Source organism: Danio rerio, chromosome 8 (assembly GCF_049306965.1).
Source record: "Danio rerio strain Tuebingen ecotype United States chromosome 8, GRCz12tu, whole genome shotgun sequence".
Lineage (NCBI taxonomy): Eukaryota > Metazoa > Chordata > Actinopteri > Cypriniformes > Danionidae > Danio > Danio rerio.
This window is the reverse complement of record NC_133183.1, coordinates 58,884,853-58,909,936: the sequence shown is the minus strand read 5'-3', so window position 1 is coordinate 58,909,936 and position 25,084 is coordinate 58,884,853. Positions and strand designations below refer to the sequence as shown.

Sequence of the window (25,084 nt, the reverse complement as noted above, 5' to 3'; positions counted from 1 at the left end):
CTATTGTGCAATTTTGGTGAGCCTGTGTGAATTGTAGCCTCAGTTTCCTGTTCTTAGCTGACAGGAGTGGCACCCACTGTGGTCTTCGGCTGCTGTAGCCCATCCGCCTCAAGGTTGAACGTGATGTGTGTTCAGAGATGCTCTTCGGCATACATTGGTTGTAAAGCGTGCTTATTTACGTTGCCGCTCACTGGATGTTTTCTCTTTTTCTGACCATTCTTTGTAAACCCTAGAGATGGTTGTGCATGAAAATCCCAGTAGATCAGCAGTTTCTGAAACACTCAGACCAACCCTTCTGGCACCAACAATCATGCCACATTCAAAGTCACTTAAATCACCTTTCTTCCTCATTCTGATGCTCATTTTAAACAGCAGCAGGTCGTCTTGACCATGCCTAAATGCATTGAGTTGCTGCCATGTGATTTGCTCATTAGAAATTTGCGTTAATGTGCAGTTTGACAGGTGTACCTAATAAAGTGTATTGTCTTTGAGAAAGTATCGCATAGATTGAAATAATACAAGAGTAATATTTTTAACTTTTGCAAAATTTATTAATTTCATTTATCCTTTAATGTTTTTTAAAGACAGTGAAAAGAGCAAACAGATCATAGTAACGAACACATAGTAGAACTCTATTACTACTTTACAACCTATTACGGCTTAAGTTTCAAAGGAATGAACAAATGTTGGTCAGTTTAATTCATTCAACTACTTAAACTGAATGATAAAAATCAAATCATATTAGTGACCATTTCATATGCAGACAACATACTGGGCTGCTTGCTGCTCTACACTTCTTCTCTACCACAGCTCAACCCACTGTTTTAGAAACACCACACAGATGCATGCCATTGTTTTGAACGCTTCTCCATAGGGATTCATAACAAATCGACTTTTTTTTTGACAGAAATCCATCAAAATTACTTTCAACCAAGAAGACGTGCGAGACCAAAATCAAACTCACAAATGTTTTCCTCCACTGCTGCATGTCTAGCTGCTCTAGATGGAGTGAAAGAGAGGCCCAGGTGTGGCGATGATGTCACTGTATGGGGCGCTCTGATGGAGGTTGAGGAATTGTTGCTTTCTTAACACAAGCATGCAGAAAAATAAGGCTGCCACGTATGAACGGCTGCCGCTCTCACATAAAGCATGAAGACTGTACACTGCATCGGGAGAAGAGTCTTGACTCTGAAGAAAAAGGAAAAGTTAGTGTAAGGTAAATGCTAAAATTGAGGCGTTTCTTCAAGCACATTATCCACAACACAAATGTTAATGCTCCTTTCAGGAGGGTAAACCTTTTTAAAAGGATCTTCTAAGGGGCACACTTTTAGCAATCAAATATACTTTGCCAACACAAGTTACCCAAATATCTTTCACACATATATATATTAACTTGATAATATTCCATACACTTGACATATCAACATGCTGCATCCATACATCTCTGCAATGACTCAAATCACTTTTTAATAAAGTCATCTGCATTGACAAAAAAACGTTCTTGCAGGACTCCCAGAGTTCATCAAGATTCTTTGTATTCATCTTTAATACCCCCTCCTTCATCTTACCCCAGACATATCAATAACATTCATGCCTGGGGACTGGGTTGGCCAATCCTGAAGCATCTTGAGGGGTACAATTTTAGCAATCAAATGGACTTTGCCTATAAATGTTACCCAAATATTTAGACATTTTAACTTGCTAATTTTCCATACACTTGACATATCAACACATTTTTAAACATAATATAATAAAATAATCAATTTTGAATTAATTTTATATTTGCCAAAATGACAGTACACAATATTTTTACTAGTTATATTGTAAGATACTTGTATTAAGCTTAATTTTTTTATATTGTGTATGGCTCCCATGAGCTTGAAGGACTGCATCCATACATCTCTGCAATAATTCAAATACATTTTTAATAAAGTCGTCGGAACGGCAAAGAAAGCGTTCTAGCAGGACTCATCATTAATCATTATTCATCATCATTAATGCCTCCTCCTTCATTTTACCCAGGACAAGCTTAATAATGTTTATATCTGGTTACTAGGTTGGCAATCCTGAAGCATCTTGAGGAGTACAATTTTAGCAATCAAATGGACTTTGCCTATACAAGTTACCCAAATATCTTATATATAGACATTTCAATTTGCTAATATTCCATACACTTGACATGTCAACACATTTCTAAACAATATAATGAATAACCAATTTTGAATTAATTTTCTTTGCCACAATGACAGTACACAATATTTTACTAGTTATATTGTACAATACTAGTATTAAGCTTAAAGTGCAATTTAAAGAGTCAACTAGGGTAATTACACTAACTACGCAAGTTTGCCTGATTAGGCATATCATTGGCAGGGCCAGACAAAATCTGCAGACATTTTTTTGCTATTTCTGCACTGAATTTTGTAAATAATCTGCAGATTTATGTGAAATCATTTTGAGAGTATAGTGACTAAAAAAAACATTTTAAATAGAAAAAAAAATAAAACTGTAACTTTTAAGTTTTGCAATGCAAATCCAAGCTTGTTTTGTAAACAAAGCAAATCTCTCTTATAATATATCTACATAAATATATCTACATTTGACATAAATCACACATGCACACATATGTAAATCATATACACGCATTCTCATAAGTAAATAAATAGATTCAACAAAGCGCTAAAAAATCTGCAGGTATCTAGATTGCATGTGGGCCTCCTCATTGGACAACCGTAATTTTTTCTTGTTCCAATCAAAAAATATTTATCATGGGGCTAATAATATAGACCTTTGGTGTGACATTAAAATGTGTTTAAACTATGTTATCTAACTTTTGCTGACATGTTTAAAACTGTTGATACACTCCAGGTCTAATATATTAAACTGTTCCAATTCAGAATAGCTTTTTAATGTGTAAACCCATTACTAGCAGGGAAACCCGTACAGACCCAACACTCAGAAAGTGAATGAAGTCAAGTGAAACTGACTGGAACTAGTGCTTTCAGACAACTCTTGCCATGTCTGTGTATTATAATACATCATGCAGTCTGGGAACAGGCTGTAGGTGTGTAGCAAACAATCACGTCTCTCAGACCACACGAGATCTCAAATCATACAAACTACATAGTATATACACTCACAGGATACTTTATGAGGTACACCAGTTCATCTGCTTGTTAATGTTAATGGGTTCAGAGACTTTAAGCTGAAGCAACCTTGGGTTTATCAGCAGGACAATGATCCAAATTACACCACTACAGAGTGGCTGAAGAAAATCAAATAATGGCTTTGGAGTGGCCTAGTCAAAGTCCTGACCTGAATCTAATTGAGATGCTATGGCATGACCTTAAAAAGGTGGTAATGCAAAAAACATTCTGTGCTTTAACATGACCTATAACTGCTACTGTGAGCAGTGTCCAACAAATGTGTGTGTGATTGAGTCAAAAGCCAGCCCCCTTTAAATACCAACAATCCCACATACATTAGTTTTCCCTTATTTCTTACTTTGAGGGCCTGGAGGAGATCGTGTGCCCGACTGGTCATTCTTCTGTCCTCCAAATCCTGGCTGCCCAGAACTGACTGCAAACAAAGGTAAGGGGTCAAATGTTCTGCTGATCCACCGCTTTTTTAGTACAATTATTTGATAAAGAAGTGGAAGATTTAAAAAAAAAAAAACAGCATTTATTCAATATTTAGTAACATTAGAAAACTCTTCAGTCATGTTTGATCAATTTAATGTATTCTTACAGTTGCTATCTCAGTGCACAGAGTTCAATAAATGATGCTGAAACTTATTTATGACTTTCATATTCATTATTATTGATTAGTTGTGGCATGTCAGTTTAATTCATTTAGAAAACACACCAGGTTCTCCTGTTTTGTGCGTGGTGGAGTGTTTGGCATTACTTGTGTTTTTGTCACCAGTGGGGTTTCCCTCATCTCTACAGATGGATGACTGAGCGTGGAGATCTCAGACTGAGGCTCTGGATACGACACCTCCAACCTACTCTCCTGCAATGACCAAGAGGGAATGAGAAGGGGTGAGAGAGCATCAAAGTTTATGATTAGTTACACTCTGACTCAAAATTATGATCTTGCACAAATTAAAAGGCACAATGTGAAACTTTCTCCACTAGAGGGATCATATTCACAACAAACATGAACATGACATGAACCAGAAGCTGTGGCTGTTTTTCTCTCTCCATATTATGACACAGTTTCAAGATAAGCGTAATAATAAATGAGAAAACAGTGGGCATGGCTTGTGTTTTCTACTGTGAGCTGATTGGATGTAGTAAAGCAGGGACTTCATTCAAAAAGATCGGGAAATGGGTTTTAGATGAGATATTACAACCTAACAGACTTCTGCTCACCATTTCTGTTTGCTGAAAGTTGGAGGGGCGTGGTTAAGTATGTTAGCCACGCCCAATGCCTCAGACAGATGTAATCTGACAATTTAACCGAAAAACAAACAGGTAACAAGGGCAAACTATTTTTTTTTGTCCTTAATGACATGCACGGATGAATTGTTCACCATAAAACTAGCAATGTGAGCTAACAAAATCAATATGGTTAGTTTTGATTTCATTTGCACTTTAAGCGCATGAGTATTTCTTACAATGGTGCTGTTCCAGGAAGGTGGAGGCTCTGGATGACAAACAGAATCTTCTAGAGTAGTGTCTGCATCTACTGGCTGTTCTTGAGCAACAGAGTCTTGCAGTAAACTCCAGTCATCCATCACTGGCTGAACAGTGTCCTCTTCTACTGCTACAGGAACACATGCACACCAAACAAGATTAGATTAATCATATACAGATTAAGTCAGAATTATTAGCTCTCCTGAATATTTTCTTCCCCAATTTATGTTTAACAGTAAAAGATTTTAACACAATTTTAAACATAATAGTTTTAATAACTTATTTCTAATAACTGATTTTCTTTATCTTGCCATGATGAAAGTACATTATATTTGACTAGAAACTCTTCAAGATACTAGTATTCAGCTTAAAGTGACATTTAAAAGCTTAACTTGGTTAATTAGGTTAACTAGGCAAGTTAGGGTATTTAAATCCCTTCTATAAGGGATTGAATATACCGTAACTATATAAGGCAATTCTTTTTTATAAATATGATTCACAGGAGGGCTCATAATTTTGACTTCAACTGTATAATGCTGTTTATTTCATGATTGAACCCAACAAAATGTATTAGAATGCACAGATTGAGATTTCAGGCATTATTCTTAGAAACTCTACTTGACAGATTTTCATCACTGTTTTTCTGCCTGAAGCAGTGTAATTTCTTACCCTCTCTAGTTTGCTCCCTCATCTCTTCGGGGTCAGTCTGCTGTCTCGCTCCTCCCTTCAAGCCCTGTCTCCTAGGTGACACCTCAGAAGGGAACAGCTAGAGGAATGGAGGGAGAGGAGGTTTTCCCATAATGCACTGCCCTAATGCTACACTGACAGTATAATCATAGCTGTGCACCTCTCTGCTGCTATTTCAGCAGTGTGTGTGTGTGTTTGTGTGTCTGTGTGTATGTGTCATGGTAATTTTATTGAATAAAAACTAAATCTGAGACTAAAACTATTGGTCGAAAAACATTTTTGTTGACCGAAATGAAATAAAAAAAAAAATTCACAATAAATCAAAAACTGACTAAATGAAACTAACAACAGTTACTGAAAAAAAATCTGAAATAAAACAAGAATTAGCACAAGTAATTTTTTTCAGAGTTAAAAAGCACCCATTCTTTCGCAAAAAAATTAAATAAATAATAATAATAATAATAATAATAACCTGAACTGCAGCTGTTTAGAGAAACACCAGTAGCAAACACAAATCAAGAGCATGATTATATATAGTGGGTAAGGAAAGTATTCAGACCCCCTAAATTTTTTCACTCTTTGTTATATTGCAGCCATTTGCTAAAATCATTTAAGTTTATTTTTCCTCATTAATGTACACACATTAATGCTGACATTTTTGCAGAGTTATTAAAAAAGAAAAACTGAAATATCACATGGTCATGAGTATTCAGACCCTTTGCTGTGACAGATATTTTACTCAGGTGCTGTCCAATTTTATTGATCATCTTTGAGATGCTTCTACACCTTCATTTGAGTTTAGCTGTTAGATAACATTGATTAAGAAAGCCACACACCCATATAAGACCTAACAGCTCACAATGCATGTCAGAAATGAGAATCATGAGGTCAAAGGAACTGCCAGAAGAGCTCAGAGACAGAATTGTGGCAAGGCACAGATCTGGTCAAGGTTGCAAAAAAAAAATCTGCTGCACTTTTGTTTTCTGAGAGCACAGCAGCCTCCATAATCCTTAAATGAAAGACATTTGGGATGACCAGAACCCTTTCTAGAGCTGGCTGCCTGGCCAAACCGAGCTATCAAGGAAGAGGAGCCTTGGTGAGAGAGGTAAAGAAGAAAGCAAAGATCACTGTGGCTGAGATCCAGAAATGCAGTCTGAAGAAAGTTGTAGAAGGTCAACCATCACTGCAGCCAGTCAAGCTTTATGGCAGAGTGGCCTGACACATGGAAGCCTGCATGGAGTTTGCTAAAAACAGCTGAAGGACTCCAAGATGGTGAGGATTTTTTATGATTTTCTGATCTGATGAGACCAAGTTAGAACTTTTTGGCCTTAATTCTTAATGGTGTGTGGCAAAAAACAAGGCCCTGCTCATTACCTATCCAATATAGTCCCAACAGTGAAGCATGGAGGCAGCATCATGCTGGGGGGTTGTTTTTCAGCTCCAGAAACAGGATGACTGGTTGTAATCGAGGGAAAGATGAATGTGGCCAAGTACAGGGTTATCCTGGATGAAAGCCTTTTCCAGAGTGCTCAAGACCTCAGACTGGGCTGAAGGGTTACCTTCCAACAAGGCAATGACCCTTAGCACACACTTAAAATAAAGAAAGAGTGTTTTCACAACACCTCTGACTGTTCTTGAATGCCCCGGTCAGAGCCCTGACTTAAACCCAATTAAGCATCTCTGGAGAAACTTAAAATGGCTGTCCACCAATGTTTACCATCCAACCAGACAGAACTGGAGAGGATCTGCAAGGAGGAATGGAGGATCCCCAAATTCAGGTGTGAAAAAACTTGTTGCATCTTTCCCAAAAAGACTGCAGGTTGTATTAGATCAAAAGGGGGCTTCTACTAAATACTGAGCAAAGGATCTGAATACTTAAGACCATGTGATATTTCAGTTTTTCATTTTTAATAACTCTGCAAAAATGTCAACAGCTCTGTGTTTTTCTGTCAATATGGGATGCTGTGTACATTAATGAGGAAAAAAATGAACTTAAATGATTCTTAGCAAAAGGCTTCAATATAACAAAGAGTGAAAAATGTAAGCGGGTCTGAATACTTTCTGTACCCACTGTTGAAAAACATATTTTCTATATAAACATAAAAGATGCATTGTATCTTTTCTTCATTTGATTTTTAATATGAGGACAATTGTCTGAATTCTTTATTATTTTTACTTTTATTCATTGAATTTGTATGGGCTAAGATTCAGTATCTGTTCAAACTTTCTATTTTATGACTAAGAGGATTGCCTAACAGTTAATGTAAGTTGTGCAAATACGAATCGGTCGACACCTTATGTGCTCCATGAACACTGCTAAACTAGCATTATTTAAAAAGATATCGAAAAACTAAATATACATGTTCTATACATGTTCGTGTAAAACTAATGAAACAAACAGAAATTTACAGGGAATTTAATAATAGCACCAAAATAAAAACTAGTTTAAAATGCCAAACCAAAATAACTTTGGTGTGTGTACAGTTGAAGTCAGAATTATTCATCCTACCTGTGATTTTTACAGTTTTTTCTTTTTCAAACATTTGCCAAATGATGTTTAGGCCAAATCCTAATATTATTTTTGTTCCCCTACCCATTCCTCTTCCCCTTGGCCCTTACAACCGAGAGTTAAGGGGAAGGGCTTCAAAATTTACCCCTAAGAATTGGGGCAGCACTATAGCACCTGCACACGCCACCATATGTCATTGATATCTCTTGCTTCGTATGAGATCAGACGATCTTGACTGCTGGAGTGACTCTAGTTGTACTATTTTTTGTTATTTATCTTCAGGAATTCACTACGGGCATATATGATGTTATCGTAACGATCTAATGTGACAATAAGATTGTAACTGTACTGTGTATTAGTGGCCATATTCATCAATGTAAACACACAAAAAAACAACATTAATATTATAGCAGACACTGTAAAAAGCTCATTCCCAGCCATTAGACTTTTCTGACAGGGGATTCAAGTGTCAGAATGTTGTGGGACTGCACTTTAGTTTTTTTAGCATTTTTTTAAAGCATTATGGTAAAACACAAACGCGGTTATGAATATATTAAAACGTGCTTGTTTTTTGTAAAAATTCTTAATAATGACAAAAAAAAAATGCTAATTTGTGGATCTCCTTACATCAGGGATCAGCAATGCTGCTGTTGTGGCTGGTGTCTTCTGGGAAATTTTCTTACCCCTTGGTTTCGAGTGTGGTCCTGAAAAATCTTTGTTCGAAGGGCTATTCACCCCTTCTCCTTAGCTAAACTAACGAGAATTAGGACACCCCTACCCCTTGACGCAAACGCGCAAAACGAGGGGGAGAGGTAAGGGGAAGGGCTAAGGGGTAGAATTGGGATCGGGTCTTAACAGAGCAAGGTATTTCTCACAGTGCTTCTATAATATTTTTTCTTCTGGAGAAAGTGTTATTTGTTTTATTTCGGCTAGAATAAAAGCACCTTTAATATTTTAAAAATCATTTTAAGGTCAATATTATTAGCCTCCTTAAAGGAATATTTGTTTTCAATTGTCTACAGAACAAACCACTGTTATACAATGATTTGCCTAATTACCATAACTCGCCTAATTAACCTAGTTAAGCCTTTAAATGTCACTGTAAGCTGAATACTAGCATCTTGAAAAAGATCTAGTCAATTACTATGTATTTTCATTATGGCAAATATAAAAGAAATCAGTTGTTAGAATTAGTTATTAAGACTATTATGTTTAGAAATGTGTTGAAAAAACAACTTATTTTCATTAAGCAGAAATCGGAGAAAAAATGTTACTTCAGGAGGGTTATTAATTCTGACTTCAACTGTATGTGTGTGTGAGTGTTACCTGCTTTAAGTCAGGATGAAGAACAGGAAGGCAAAAGCTTGAGATCAGCTGCTTCACTCCTCCGCTCTCCCGCCACTCCATCAGCTGGCGAGTGGGCGGGGCAATCTCCAGCGGGGATAAAATGTCAGAGCAGTCCGCCAGCTGATCCCTGATGGCGCTGTTAGTTAGCTGCTTTGACCGGTCAATCACCAGCTTACGCTTCCTCACCTTCCTTTTCTTTGCTGAACAAGCTGAAGACGTTAGACCTGCCTATTAGTCCCATGTCTTCAAATGGGCTATTTGCACAGCAAGTATTTTTCAGCCAAAGATAAACTCCCAGTAAAAGGTTTATGTGATTAATTTCAATTTTATTCGGAGAAAAATTGAATTTAATGCAGTGCTTCTTCTCCGGTCTGAGACCCGCTTCATATTGTATATCTATCTGGCAGTGAATATAACAGGTTTTTAAAGAAATCAGATCACAAACGTGGCAATGTTGTAATGGTGCGACAGTGCACCGGAAGTGCTTGGGCTGGCGGACTGAAAATATAAAAGATCCCATTGCAAGCCATTTCTAAACATATTTACTAGGTCTGCACGATATTTGGAAAAATCTAACATTGCAATATTTTGTTCTTCGGTGATATACACTCAACACCCACTTTATTAGGTTCACTTGTCCAAATGCTTGTTAATGCAAATTTTTAATCAGCCAATCACATGGCAGCAACTCAATGCATTTAGACATGTAGACATCAGATCTTTTTGACCATGTCTACATGTCTAAATGCTTTGAGTTGCTGCCATGTGTTTGGCTGATTAGAAATTTGCGTTAACAAGCAGTTGGACAGGTGTACCTAATAAAGTGGCCAGTGAGTATATTATGCAGCCCTACTAAAAGCATTTAGAAATTTAATAAAGAAACAGATCCAATTAAAAAAGGTGTTTTATCCTTTTTATACCTAACAGTATTTAGGTACAGTAACTGGATAATACAAATAATTCAATAAAATGAATAGTTATTAATGTTACAAATGGTACAATTTCTTATGCCTGAATAAAAATGTTTCAATCCAGACTCATATCTTGCCTTGACTATTTTGAATGATCACATTGCAATAGCGATGCCTAAACGATATATTGTGCAGTCCTAATATTTACACTCAGAAAGGAATGTTAGCATGCAGCATGTACTACTATATTATGCTAGTCAATGTATGCATACACATCAGGAAATGGTGTTTATTTACCATCTCACAATATTAAATATTTAAATTTTAACCTTGTATCATGCAATTTTTTTATATTTGGCAGTGCTACATAGATAAAAAAGATGGAAAACTGTAACACACATTACCTTTATTACATAATGGGATGCAGTATTCATCCCATGGCTACATTGCTAAAATGCTTTACTTACTTAGAGTGTTTGTCTTGTTTCTAGTCTAAATGTCTAAAAATGCCTAAATTAAGAAGCATTTTCTACACAAACAGAAAAATAAATGTCTTGTTTTCAGAAATAAGTCAAAATTAGATGAGTTTTTCCTTTAAACAAGCCAAATAATGTGCCAATGGGGTGAGCTAAATAATGTTATTCCAAAGCGAAAACAATATTTTTACCATACCCTATTGCCAGATTATTTTGTTTGATATAAGGAAAAACTCACTTCATTTTGACTCATTTTTTGACTCATTATTTCTAAAAACAAGACAATATTTTTAGTGTCTAGAAAATGTTTCTTGATTTTGGGATTTTTAGATATTTAGACTAGAAATGAGACAAAAACTCATTTTTTTGCAGTGTATGTATTACACCATTTGCCAAATGCAAATAAAACCCTCAGAAAATGAATATGTGGGCACTGAGTACATCATGTACTCCAGTAGATGATTCATTATCATCCTTTGGCATGTAAAACCAACTGGTTGTCAACAGCACCCTCATGTGGCTTTACAAATCCAGCTAAAACTACACCATTAAATGGATAACTGAGGGGTGTAGTGAGGCTAGATAAAATATTTTGGTTACTTCTCTAATTAATGCTGTTGAAGCCAAGTTTCAACAGCTTTTATGGATAAACTCTCCATTTTAAGAGATGCACATTACAGAACTAAGAGTTGCAAGTATAGGTCTGTCACAATAATCAATATATGGACTTATCGCAGAACACATGGATATGACCTCAATCATTTCTGGTGATGCAATATATATCGCCCATACATGAAAAACAATTCTAGCAGCATTTTAGCTGATGCAACATCTCTATCTCTATTGGAGGTGTCAGTACGGTTAAAAACACTATTGTATTTACTATAAATTACTTTAGTATATTTTCATGTGTGTGAAAATAGATCTGGTAGCAGATATTGCAGCCTCTGTTATTTTTCACCTGCACTTTTTTATTAATATTTACTATTATTTATTTAGGATATGTGTTTTCACATTCTGACTCTAATGCCTAATTATTGATCTGTTAAATTGACTATATTTAAACTAAACATTCTTAAGAATAAAATATGATGTGTTTATTAGAAGAGTGTACTTGTATTGTAATGCTGTTATATTGTCATTCTGGCATTATATAATGAGTGGCATAAAATGGGCTTAAAATGACAATAATATCGCTTATCGCAATATATTTTGTTGCATTATATCGTACAACAAAAACAGACATGGTGACAGGCCTATGCACTTAACACAATTTTCACCAATGTTTGCTATTATTCAGAGTTAACACTCACGTGTGGCAGAAACAGGTGCAAGAGCAAAACCTTCGTCTTCGTTTACCAGGAAAGTGGTCTCAGTCACATCTGGACTGCTCCTTTCTTTTAAACAGGAAGTTTCTGGTTTCTCCGGTTCTTTGAGATAATGACACAATGGTAAATGTTAGATGTTGTAAGCCAAAAGAAATTCCTGCACCGATAACGTCACAATAACACATTTCAATCTGTTTTTAAGCATTTTTATTCTTTGTTTTTTTATTTTCTTGTTGTTTATTTCTTGCTGTTGTTTATTTGTATGTGTTGTTTATTCTTGTTTATGTAAAGCACTTTGAATTACCAATGTATATGAAATGCGCTACATAAATTAACTTGCCTTGTTACGATACGTCCACATAACAAATTAGAGATTCAACAGTCTTTTTAAAATCTTATTATTCTTATATCCTATCCTATCATTATTTTAGTTATCTATAACACTTATACCACTTTTTTAAAGAGCTAAAGTGACTTATTAAAACACACTTGCATATACAGTTGAAGTTAGAATTATTAGCCCCCCTGAATTAATAGCGCCCCTGTTTATTTTTTCCCCCTAATTTCTGTTCTGGGTAGATTGTTTCAGCACATTTCTAAGCATAATAGTTTTAAAAACTTATTTCTAATAACTGATTTATATTATCTTTGCCATGGTGACAGTAAATAATATTTTACTAGATATTTTTTAAGACACTTCTATACGGCTTAAAGTGACATTTAAAGGCTTAACTAGGTTAATAAGGTGAACAAGGCAGGTTAGGGTAATTAGTCAAGTTATTGTATAACGATGGTTTGTTCTGTAGATTATCGGGGAAAAAAATTAGCTTAAAGGGGCTAATAATTTTGTCCCAAAAATGTTTTTTAAAAATTAATAGCGGCTTTTATTCTAGCCGAAATAAAACAAATAAGACTTTCTCCAGAAGAAACAATATTATCAGACATACTGTGAAAATTTCATTGCTCTGCTAAAAATCATTTGGGAAATATTTAAAAAAGAAAATAAAAATCAAAAGGGGGCTAATAATTCTGACTTCAACCGTATATATGTTATTGAATGTTATATAAAATATTTTTTATCATCATTTTGCCTCTTTACTTTATGCTAAATTGGAAAAATCTAAGTAATTAGTAAGTCATTACAATTAACTGTAACATTTACAGTGACTTAACGGCTATTTTGGATAACAGTAAGACTAATTTTTCAAGCGCACTGTAAATAAATAATTACAATTTACTGCAACTTACTGACAATGTTCAAAAGTCTATTGGTCCTCCCCACAAACCGCACAACTACTATTGCTATTATTTTGTTATCAGCGTTTATTTATCCACCTTATTTTGATTTATTTATTTATTGCTACTTTTTTTCTTGTTTATAGGTTATTGTTAGCTGTTGTATAGGTGTTTGTTGGACAAAAACTTGTAAGTGAATGACATCAATTTGCGTGAATGCAAATTTAACTAATATAATTGTTACTATTGAAAGAATATACATACTAAAGAAACAAGGGGGATCATTATTAATTTATTTATTTTCCTTAGGCTTAGTCCTTTTATTCATCAGTGGTCACCACAGCGGAACGAACTGCCAACTTATCCAGCATATGTTTTTACACAGCGGATGCCCTTCCAGCTGCAACCCTGTACTGGGAAACATCCGTACACACTTATTTACGTTTATACACTACGGCCAATTTAGTCTATTCAATTGACCTATAGCGCATGTGTTTGGACTGTGGGGGAAACCAGAGCACCCGGAGGAAACTCACGCCATGCAAACACCACACAGAAACGCCACTTGACCAAGCCGGGACTCGAACCAGCGACCATCTTGCTGTGAGGCAACAGTGCTAACCACTGAGCTTCATTTTTTATATTTTATCAAACTTTTAAAAAGTTTATTCCATAAATGTTTATATCTGTATTTTATTATTATAATTGGTTTGGAAATAAATATTAGTTTCACCACTTTGAGCTCTTGTAAATATTTATTGTATACACAATGTTCTTTTTCATTAATACTACAGTCAAATTTTATAAGTTACTTAACCTAAACTTATATAAATGAGCTAAAAGAATATAAATGAACATAAACTTATAAGTTAATTTATTAGAGTTTCCTCTAGGATTTTTTCTAGCTGTGGCGGCAGGTCTTTTACACAGAACTACCTATGGTGTTATTTCAATGACAAATGTCGTGAGCGCAGTATTACAAGTCGAGATCGCATTCATGTAATACGAGCATGCGAATCTCTTTGCTTGCGCCCCGATTTCTTCAGTTTGAGTATAAACGTTTTGCACGGCCTCAAACATACGCTGCTCAAGTGCAGATTTTCTTGTCTGCTCTCAAATAAATGCTGCTAAAGTGCGATTTAGTGGGTTTATGTACAAGTATGACTCCGTCTTTTATTAGATTTGCTAGAAATATTTATGAAATGTCTCCAATAGACCTACAGAGTGGCACTGACGCGTCCTGAAGTAAAGTGAAACGGCCATAAACTCCAGCAAGATAAAGTCATTACATGCAGAGCCATACACCATTATCAATAAAGTACAATTATGGAAATTATGTTCATCTTAACTAAAAGCTACGCTGTGTTTGCTAGCCTCACTCATCTCGCACCTGTCAGTCAATCAGTCAGCATGTCTCCTTAAAGGGTAAAACAAATAACGCACAGCACTACTACGATTACAGAAAGGTTTGCGCTGTTATAATTCACTTACCTTTTATTACATTTTGGTTCGATTATAACCAGCTATCAAAAAAAGACAATGACTGAATGTTTTGAATGAGAAGCTGTAATTTTGAATTTTGATGTGGCGCTGTGCTATGGAAGAATGATAACTTAAATATAAACTTATATAAATGAGCTGAATTCTTGACATGTTTTTGGGACAACTTGATTATTTTATTTTCAATCCACTTAAATTTGTTAAGTTAACTTAATCAGTATGTGCTGCGACAACATGAATGAATTGTGTGGAACCCTGCATTTTATACAGTGTAATGAGAAGGAAATACAAAGGTGAATAAACCATGAACCAACAACAAATGATAAGCTGCCTGTTCACAGAGTCAAATGCAATGTGATGCGAAGATGTAGAAAACTAATGTATCATTACCTACTGCGTTGACAGCAGTTGGAGGAGGTGTAGCTGGCAATTCATTAATAGAGTTTCCATTGAAATCAGACATCAGAGTGTCCTCAGCTGTATTCGCTATAATATCTTTAATAAAAAAGGGCACAATTAAAAATATTAATACAAAAACACAAATCACACAAAAGATTAAAGGTTATAAACATTTCATTATTTGTTTTTTATGACAGTAACAGTAAACATAAAAAACTTTTGTTTTCATGTGGATTTTTTAACATGAAATGCAAACAACAATTGATTAGTTGTTGATAATCCCTTAAATTAATCCATCATACCGATGGCCAATTAACCAGTTTTGGGGATTTACACCTACCTAACTTTAAATAGTAACAGTTCCTGACTCCAGTAAGCTACAAACACAGGTATCATTAGGAAGAAGCTTTACTGTAGTAAAAGGGGAAGTTACATGCTCAAAAATATGAAAAGTGATACATTATGAAGTCATGAGAAAAAAAATTGTATTGTGTTCAATATTTGTTTTTCCATATACAAACACAGGAAAACATTAATGTAATGTCCTAGAAAAAATAGACTTGAAAGCCAAGTGTTTCATGAGTTTATATTTCAAATTTAATGAAGAGGACATGCAAAATGAGATTTCTGTAAAGTTTTCTGTGACTGTATCGGTGTTTCCACAATGTCAGAGGCATTTTCTCTAAAACTGACCTTCCCAAACTAAAACATTAACAGTTGCTGAATGATTTGGTCTACATTCACACTTTATGTATCTTTGGGAAAAAAAGACACTTTGGGCTTTATTATCCATCATCTAGAGTTTATAATGCTTAAAATGAGAAAAAGTGAACGATGCTTAAGAATGGATATCACTTATTTCCTTTAATATGCGCAATATTGCTTCTGGAAAGAAAATAATGCACTCAATAATTCTATTAAACTATTATTTATTCATTCACTCATTGTCCTCCCTTATTTATCAAGGGTTGTCATAGCGGAATAATCTCCAAATATTCCAGCGTATGTTTTACGCAGTGGATGTCCTTTCAGCCGCAACCCAGTACTGGGAAACTATTAAATTATTAGTCATTGATTTTTTTTTTAATAATGCTAGTTTTTTATTTACAGTAAAACCATTTTCTCATGGGTAAGGATGCATGTGATTTGAGAGTCATTTGCATATTGTACTGTAGCTAGTTGTTATCATTTTCGTATATGTACATGCATTTAGACGAAACTGCGGTGTGAACGCTTGGTTACACATCAATAAGTAACTGATTTCTGTTTCAGCTTTAGCTTCTTGAACTGTAGTGGGCAGGGTGTTCCAAATACTGGAGAGCATTTGATTGGTCAGATGATTTGATGAGAAACTGAAGTATTGGGTGCCATCATCAAATCAATGATTACACACACATCTTTTAAATGTGAATTCTGTCTATATTTTGGAGCACACAAGCCTATAGATAACCTTAACAGGGTTTCTGCAGCAAGTCAAATTTAAAACTTTTTGAGACTCTTTTAAGACCATTATGAATTAAATTGCAGACTTTTACAGGGCTAAACGCTATGGATTATTTGTAATGACGCGGTTGGGCCAATGGCATTGGGAAAAAATCTAAATGTAAACACATATTTTAATGTTTCAAAACAAAAGAACTCTAGTTGTATAAAGTTTTCAACACAATGTTATTATCATGAGAAATTGTGTAATTGTTTTTAGTTTTCTTTGCCTGATTAGGAAATGTGCTGCTAGTTGTGAATTGTATCTCTTTGTAATAAAAAACTTAAATAAATATATTTAGATGGATTGTTGGTGATTGGATGGATGCCAGCCCAATTGAGTAACTTTACTTGGAGAACTTTTAAAATTAAGACCTGTTTAAAATCATTAAGACCATCAGTGCAACACAGTGAATTTACGACTTTTTTAGACCTAAAATTTAGTTTTTGAAACTTAAGACATTTTAAGTCTTTTTGAGACCTCGCAGACACCCTGCTTAAAGGGGTAGTTCACCCTCAAAAAACAAAATGACCTCATCATTTATTCTCCCTCGTGTGGTTTTAAACCTTTATGAGTTTCTTTCTTTTTTTTAACTCAAAAGAAGATATTTTGACCAATTCAGTTTTTGGAACCCATTAACTTCCATAGCAGGAAAAGAAATTACTATGGAAGTTAACGAGTCCCAACAAACCAGCATTCTTCAAAATATCTTCTTTTGTGTTTAACAGAAGAAAGAAACTCACGACATAATCATAATTGTTGGCTGAACTTTCCATTTAGGACAAACTTACTAACATATTAACTTTTGATTTTGGGTCTTTTAAATATTGTGGTTTAGTGCTATGGAATAAACTGCCTGTGGGTATTAAATGCATTACAAATGTGGTTTGTTTTAGTTTATAATCTAAAAACTAACTCTTAAACAGAATAGTATGTTGATTAATTTTACAGTATGTTTTAATGGGGTTTTTGTATGACTGTATTTATATTTATTTTATAATGTAGTGTCACGGTGTACCTGTTACCAGGAGTAGTAAGATCTGTACTTTAAATCAAGGACCACAATGAAAACGAGTTTTGTTTTTAAAACTTTTTTCTGTATATCTTGGCGGCTCAGTGCTTAGCACTGTTGCCTTACAGCAAGAAGGTTGCTGGTTTGCGTCCCGGCCGGGCCAGTTGGCATTTCGGTGTGGAGTTTGCATGTTCTCACTGTGTTGGCATGGGTTTCCTCCGGGTGCTATAGGTCAATTGGGTAAACTGAATTGATCGTAGTGTATGAGTGTGAATGTGAGTGTATGGGTGTTCCCCAGTACTGGGTTGTGGCTGGAAGGGCATCCGCTGTGTAAAACGTATGCTGGAATAGTTGGTTGTTCATCCAGCTGTGGTGACCCCTAAATAAGGGACTAAGCCCAAGGAAAATGAATGAATGTGTATATCTTTGACGAATTCAGAGTATTCGCTTATTTTTGTCAAATAGATGACAGACAGAAAGGGTACATTTAAGGGTAAAGATTAACTAATTAGTTTATGATTAAACGATGACTAGACATGGGAATTTGTGAAAAATGACACCCCTAAACATATAATGATGTCCCCTTTCATTTAATAGTGAACTCATGAGTGAATGTACTGTACCAATGAGGTCAACGGCCATTTCCTCATCTCCAAAGCAGTCGCCATGGACACTGAAACTCTGATCAAACAATCCTTGGTAAGACTGCATTTCTTCCCCTTCACACAGAAATGGCCATATTTTTACAATTTATATAAAAACAACTTTATTGTTATTATTATTAGTATAATTCAGAGTTGTTACCTATTCTCTCCAAGCTGAGAAAGAGGTTCCCGAAGTTCTCTTTGAGAGTAATATCTTCAGTGCGGCACTGATTCAAAGAGAAGTGGTCTACCACATCAATGGTGCTTAGGCGAGACATAACAATCCACACAGGTCATAAAGACTGTACATCTGATAAAATCAATATAATTAGATGTTTAGTGGTGTTAGTAGTAAACACAATACTTCAGATCAGGCAGCTGAGAGTCAAAGTCTGTGAAATCCTCTGGTAAAGTAATAGTTTTTAAGGTGGCCTCCATCGCATCATCAGGTAGATCGGTCTGTCCTGTGGTCAAAAAACAAATATTATTTAGTTCTAATTCTGAATTCACTGAGAGATTCAAAACTGGACAGAGCACATATGAAGCTGCATTCACCTGGACGAAAAGCCACTTTGATTTTGACCAGCGCATCACTGCAGTCTGCCAGAAGGTATCTGGTCTTCCTTGAGTAAATCCTCACCACTCCTAAAAGCAGGTGACCTGATGTTCGCAGACCGATTTTAATCTGGTAAAAAAAACAATCATAGATTGCGTAGATCACACACACACACATGATTGTTATTCAGCATTTTCTAGTTAGAGCTGCCCCATATTGGAAAAAAACATACATTACTATGTTTACATTTTCTGCGGTTTATATTGCAATTTTAATCAAGATAACTTGAAATAATAATAGTAGATTGATAGGGATGATTTTGCAAGGTAGTGCATGAAAATATAATATACAAATTACAAGCAGAGATAAATAAAGTTGAGCAAATAAATAGGGCTGGGCGATTTAGCCTAAACTCAAAATCTTGATTATTGAATAACTCGATTACGATTAATGAACGATTGTTTTATTTTTTTGCCCACACAGCTCAAGTTTTGTACAGTAAATATGCTCACATATTACTGATGAAAGAGTTTTGAATGAAGGGTGCATTACTTGATTTTAAAATGATTGAAGGAAACGCACACTATCTACTATCTATGATTATTTATTGAACATCAACGTTGAACAACTGAATTTAAAACACACGTTGCCTAAAACAAACACCTTTTTTCTATAAAAAAGTGAAAACAAATAACTTGGAAACAAAATTAATAATTATTTATGTTTTCAAAAGTAAATAATACTATAACATGTATAAGAATTATATTATATAAGTAGTATCTCTTCTAAATAATATAGCTCTTGTATATCCTGTAAATATTATTTTAAGCAGTGCATTTCTTGAATGTTCTGTAAACAAATGTTTTAATTGAAACAATAATTTTGATGTAATGGAAAATATGCTGTCTCAAGGCATCTCAGCGCAGCTTCCAATCATCGGCAATGTAGTGCAAACGTGCAACGTGTAGGTAAATTTTTCGAGAGGAATGTGACTGCGCAAAGCCTGCGTCAGCCATATCCGTATATTCAATGCAAAAGTATAAATCAGCCTTAACAGAGCAGGGGCACGTGACCAAATGCGGTAGGGAAAGAAATTGACCTGAAAAATTTTTATCGATTATAAGTTCTGAATGTCAATTTCGATTACTTTTCAATTAATCGCCCAGCCCTATATAGAAAAAAACTTATAACAATAAAAAGGTACAGAAATAAAATAAATGAAATGTACAATAACTCTGAACTCGACAGACACAGTTTCAATATACTACAGAACTTCTATGTTAAGCTGCTTCAACAATCTACATTGTAAAAGCGCTATAGAAATAAGCATGAATTGAATACAATAAAGCTGTACATTGTTTATTATGTAGAATTAAATACAATTTATCTTCATTACAAACATAATAATTCTTTGTGGCTAAATGCTTTAAACTCGCTTAAAATGTTTACACAGGCCTTAAAAACACAAGCAATTGATGAACTTTCACATTATTATGGTCAAACTAAAATGACTCCAAAATTGCCACTTCCTGCAACGTGACTCAATAGTTTATACATTGCGATATCGATGCTAAAACAATATACTGTGCAGCCCTATTAAGCGTTACACTTTTAACTCTAAAAGTGATTTGCAGCACTAAGCGCATTAACAGTCTGATTTAATATACACACCGGTCAAATGTTTAAGGGTCAGTAGGATTTTAAAATGTTTTAAAATAAACTTCTCCTGCTTACCAAGGCTGCATTTATTTAATCAAAAATACAAAACAAATTCTAGAATTGTGAAATAATGTTGCACTATAACAAACAGTTCAAAAGCAGTTTACAATTAAATTTACTCATTTATTCCAGATTTTAATTATGAATATTCAGCTTTATGACTCCAGTCTTGAGTCACATGATCCTTTAGAAATCACTGTAATATTAATTATTATTATTATTATTATTATTAATGGTAATAGTAGTAAAAACAATATTACAATGGAAGTTACAATAGCAGTTATTTAACAATTTAATAAATATACTAACAATTCTTTTACATTTAATAAATTTCGCCATGATAAACAGAATAATTTTCTTTAAAAAAAAAAAACTGACCCCGAATTATTGGTCAGCAGTTTAAACATACAGTATCTGTGATTCTGTAATCAGAGATACATTTGCAATTCAAACAGTTAAGGAAAAAAAAATCCTAAAGCCTCAAAATTATTCATTCATTTTCTTGTCGGCTTAGTCCCTTTCAGCGGAATGAACCACCAACTTATCCAGCAAGTTTTTATGCAGCGGATGCCCTTCCAGCCGCAACCCATCTCTGGGAAACATCCACACACACATTCACACACACACACACTCATACACTACAGACAATTTAGCCTACCCAATTCACCTGTACTGCATGTCTTTGGACTGTGGGGGAAACCGGAGCACCCGGAGGAAACCCACGCTAACGCAGGGAGAACATGCAAACTCCATACAGAAACGCCAACTGAGCTGAGGCTGGAACCAGCGACCTTCTTGCTGTGAGGCGACAGCACTACCTACTGCGCCACTGCTTCGCCTATGCCTCAAATTAGTATTTCATTATTTCATTTATATAGCATTACATTATTGTTTTGGTTGTTTATAGTTCACCCAAAAAGAAAATGACATAATTTAATCTTAAACCTTCATGAATTTCTTTCTTCTGCTGAACACAAAACAAGATATTTAAAGAATGCTGGTTGCTGAAACCCATCGACTTGCATAGTAAGAAAACAAATACTATGAAAGTCTTGCATTTTTCAAAATATCTTCTTTTGTGATCAACAGAAGAGTAAATAAGTGAAGGGTGAGTAAATGATAACGGAAAACATTTTTCATCCCTTTACCAAACAAACAAAACACATCTTTATTGAATTGTTTACTTGGTTTGTAATTTTGTAACATGGACAGCAATGTTGCTCCAACTAGGTTAAAGAGATTGACAGTAACAGAATTCACCATTTATAACTAATCAGCCAAAACCAACGAAATTAAATGATTAAAAGTATATCAAACAACCCACAGCATGGACCCAGTGATAAACTCTGTTAGTTTGGATATACAGTTTACTAAACACTGTAAATCAGTGTAAAAACATGTTAGCTCAAAATATTATCTCAGAGAGAGGGCAGGTACCTTTCAATTTTACAGATCTTATCAATGAGAGAAAGTGATATCACTTCCTGTATCCTACATAGATGAGGTAGTAGATCATTCTACCCATATGAAGGTAAAGTATGGTGCGGTAACAGAGCTTTGGACAGTTTTTTTAGATAACAGTAACTTTTAAATTATTTTATTTTGCAGAGTTGAGAAAATTACAATTATATACATAAAATAAATAAAATAAAACCCACAGAAATCTTATATTAAATATTATTAATACACAATACATATGGGTTAAAAATACACAATTTCTAACAAAAAAATCATCATTTTTAGCTATGTAAGACACATTTTTACACAGAAAACATGAGCTTTTTTATGATCTGTAACCATATGGGTTAATTTTATATGGGTAGGTTACAAATACTCAAAACAATTTTTTTTTTAAGAAAACTGTTATATTTATGTAGTTTATAATCTGATGTTTGAGTAAATACTACCACTAACTTTATCAACTCTTTCAGTTTTCTTTAACTTTTTACTGAATTGCACCGTAAAAATGTTATATGGTGTGACGTAGCAAATAATTGAGAAAAAACAATTAATAATATACAAATTGCAGGAGATTGATTTATCTTTATTGTTGGACACTTATCTCCATGTAGTGCTAATTGTTTTATATGGAATACAAATAGCTGGGGATTGATCTTTATTAGACACTTGTCTTTGTGTAGTGCTAATTATTTTACATGAAATTATCAATTTTTTTTCTTTTTACTTGATGGACATTTTCAGTAAATAAAAAAAAATCATTTTAAAGTGCTCTAAAAAAAGAAGTATGTAAAATATTCTGAGACAAAAACTTAGCAGGTGCACATCATGGACTTCACAGTTTCAGTCACATGATCTTAAATGGAGTCCATTAACTAATTAAAGATTCCGTGTAATTACCCAATTTAAAATGAGCATATAGTGTCGCTCCAGAGAACATGCCTTTTCAGTGACGAAATACATAAAGAAATAACCATATAAAACCATTTACATTACCTGGGGAGACAGGATTTCCTTGATGGTAGTCTCTAAGTCACATTCAAACACGTGGGCTTTGGTTATTTTCTTCTCCCAGTGGGCTGCGAGCCAGATTTTGGCGAGTGTCCCTCGTTTAGAGGTGAAGAGTTGGGCATAAAACATCTCGGCGTGTGTGGTACGTTAAGTTATATCTGAGAAAACACACGGCATAGGAGAACGCTTGCTTAAGTGAATACGACATTGAATATACGTTTTGTTAACTTATTTAATTGCGTTATTGACGTTTCTGTACACTTACATTTACTAATTCATTCTGACAGTACCATATGGAGTGGTGTAACGTTATAGTGAAGTTAACGTCACTTTTGCGGGTTGTCTCATATCTCACGGCCGAATTGTTTGTTTGTTTTGGTTGTCAAAGCATAAGTTACGGTAACTAATAGTTGTTCGCCCGTAACATAGAAAACCTCATTTGGTACAGTTCAGTGTTTGAATTAGGCTCCAGAATATTGTTTTCATGGGCAATAAACTTTGTAATGTTATGGGTTTAGGAACTCGGTTTTGACGTCTATAATGTTATCTAGCTAGAGAGCTCGTTAGTTATCGAGACACCATCTTGTGTACGTAAGACTAGCTAATTAAATACACCTGGACATTCCACGGCTTTATGTACAGTTTGACCTAAAAATGTGTTTATTCATTTAAAATAAGTTATTGTAGAAGTTAGACATCCTTTACCTGTTGCCGCTCAAAGTTCATCAACAGGAATCGATTTTCCCGCTCGCGTACTGTAACGTTACGTCACTTCACGTGCGCTTTATTTACTTGTTATGTTGAACATAAAATGTCGTCCCAGATTAATGCGTTAATGTCAATTTATTTACGATTGATTAATTTTACCTTTGTAAAATATTAACATTTGTAATTAATATATTAAAAATGAAATATTAAACATATCGAATAAATTATTTTTAAAGAACTAGACAGCTGCATTAATGTACTCTTGTTTTAAAAATGAACAATTACTAATATTTCTATAAATACCAACATTTGAATAAGGTTAATTACAAGATTATATTGTAAATATTACAAAGATACCATATAAATAATTCAGAAAACCCCAACAGGACACTGCAAAGTCATTTAATTTTTATTTATTCATTTAAATTTAATTTTGAAGGCCTCAAAGGCCTGATGTATTATGTTAATATGGAGACATTCTCTGACTTTACTCTCTCTCTCTTTCTCTCAAACACACACACACAGTGCCCATCATTAATGAGTACATGCCCAACAGATCTCTTGATGATAGCTGGAAGACACTATCGAAGAGGTGTGTGAAGTCTTTAACAATACTTTTTCCTCTACTGGAGTATTATGGAAGTAAAATGTGTATTTGCTTTATTTATAGAGCACATTTAAAAACAACAGATGTTGACCAAAGTGCTTATCGTCCGGAATGTCCTGAATGGAGGGGAGAGGGAGCACCAAAGATCTTTCAGCAGTGTTGCTCCATATTAAAATATCATTCCAAACTGAAATGAACAGCCACCTTATCGTGGTGGAGGGCTTTGATTGCCTGAGTGATTCTAAGAGCTGTTGTTGGGGGCTAATACCCCTGGTAGGGTCTCCCAAGGCAAAAAGGTCTTAGGTGACAGGTCAGACTAAGTGCGGTTTAAAAACCCCCTATGAGCACAACAACATCAAGGATCGTGACGTCACCCGGTGTGGCACAGCCAGGCCCCCACCCTGGAGCCAGGCCTAGGGTTGGGGCTCGTATGCGAGTAACTAGTGGCTGGGTTTTATCCCACTCAGCTCCAAGGAGTGACGTGGGACCATCCTCCTGCAGGCCAATGGCAACCTGATCGTCAGGCACAGACACGAGCTCTTGGGACATGGACTGTCATCTCACTGGGAGGGAAGGAGCCCGAGCTTGTGCGGGAGGTGAAATGGCGCTGAGATAGCTCGGGCATTTGTTTCAGATCCTCCTGGACGCCTACCTAGGGAGGTGTTCAAGGCATGTCCCACCAGGAGGAGGCCTCAGTGAAGACGCAGGACACGGCTGGCCTGGGAATGCCTTGGGATCCCTCCGGAAGAGCTGGAGAAAGGGAAGTCTGGGGGTTCCTCCTGACATTGCTGCCCCCATGACCCGGAAAAGCAGATGAAAATGAATGAATGAATTCATTCAAGTGCTCAATTGGCCA

The 25,084-nt window shown here is 35.1% G+C and overlaps 1 protein-coding gene across 2 annotated transcripts; it reads right to left on the bottom strand.

Annotated features, from left to right (window-relative positions):
- Positions 1-527: 527 nt before the first annotated feature.
- rad21l1 (RAD21 cohesin complex component like 1) lies at positions 528-23,672 on the bottom strand. 2 transcript variants are annotated; one of them, NM_001080050.1, is made up of 14 exons: positions 23,619-23,655; positions 22,899-23,071; positions 18,725-18,854; positions 18,534-18,633; positions 18,330-18,433; positions 18,149-18,244; positions 15,022-15,126; positions 11,881-11,997; positions 9,160-9,389; positions 5,307-5,403; positions 4,619-4,767; positions 3,907-4,011; positions 3,505-3,579; positions 528-1,188 (listed from the first exon to the last, which is right to left on the bottom strand). In NM_001080050.1, exons 2-14 carry the CDS (start codon positions 23,040-23,042, stop codon positions 1,000-1,002), a joined length of 1,641 nt encoding a protein of 546 aa, NP_001073519.1. In that variant the 5' UTR covers positions 23,043-23,071; positions 23,619-23,655; the 3' UTR covers positions 528-999. The 2 variants fall into 2 exon arrangements, with proteins under 2 accessions (NP_001073519.1, XP_068079111.1); XM_068223010.2 differs by having other exon boundaries at positions 530-1,188; positions 23,179-23,672.
- Positions 23,673-25,084: the final 1,412 nt, after the last annotated feature.

Coding starts and splice junctions, on each gene's coding strand:
- rad21l1 (XM_068223010.2), bottom strand. CDS start 23,042: ATGTTTTATGCCCAACTCTTCACCTCTAAACGAGGGACACTCGCCAAA. Junction 18,855..22,898: donor AGGAAATCCTGTCTCCCCAG/GTAATGTAAATG, acceptor TTTTTTTACCAG/ATTAAAATCGGTCTGCGAAC. Junction 18,434..18,533: donor TCTCAGCTGCCTGATCTGAA/GTATTGTGTTTA, acceptor GTCTCGCCTAAG/CACCATTGATGTGGTAGACC.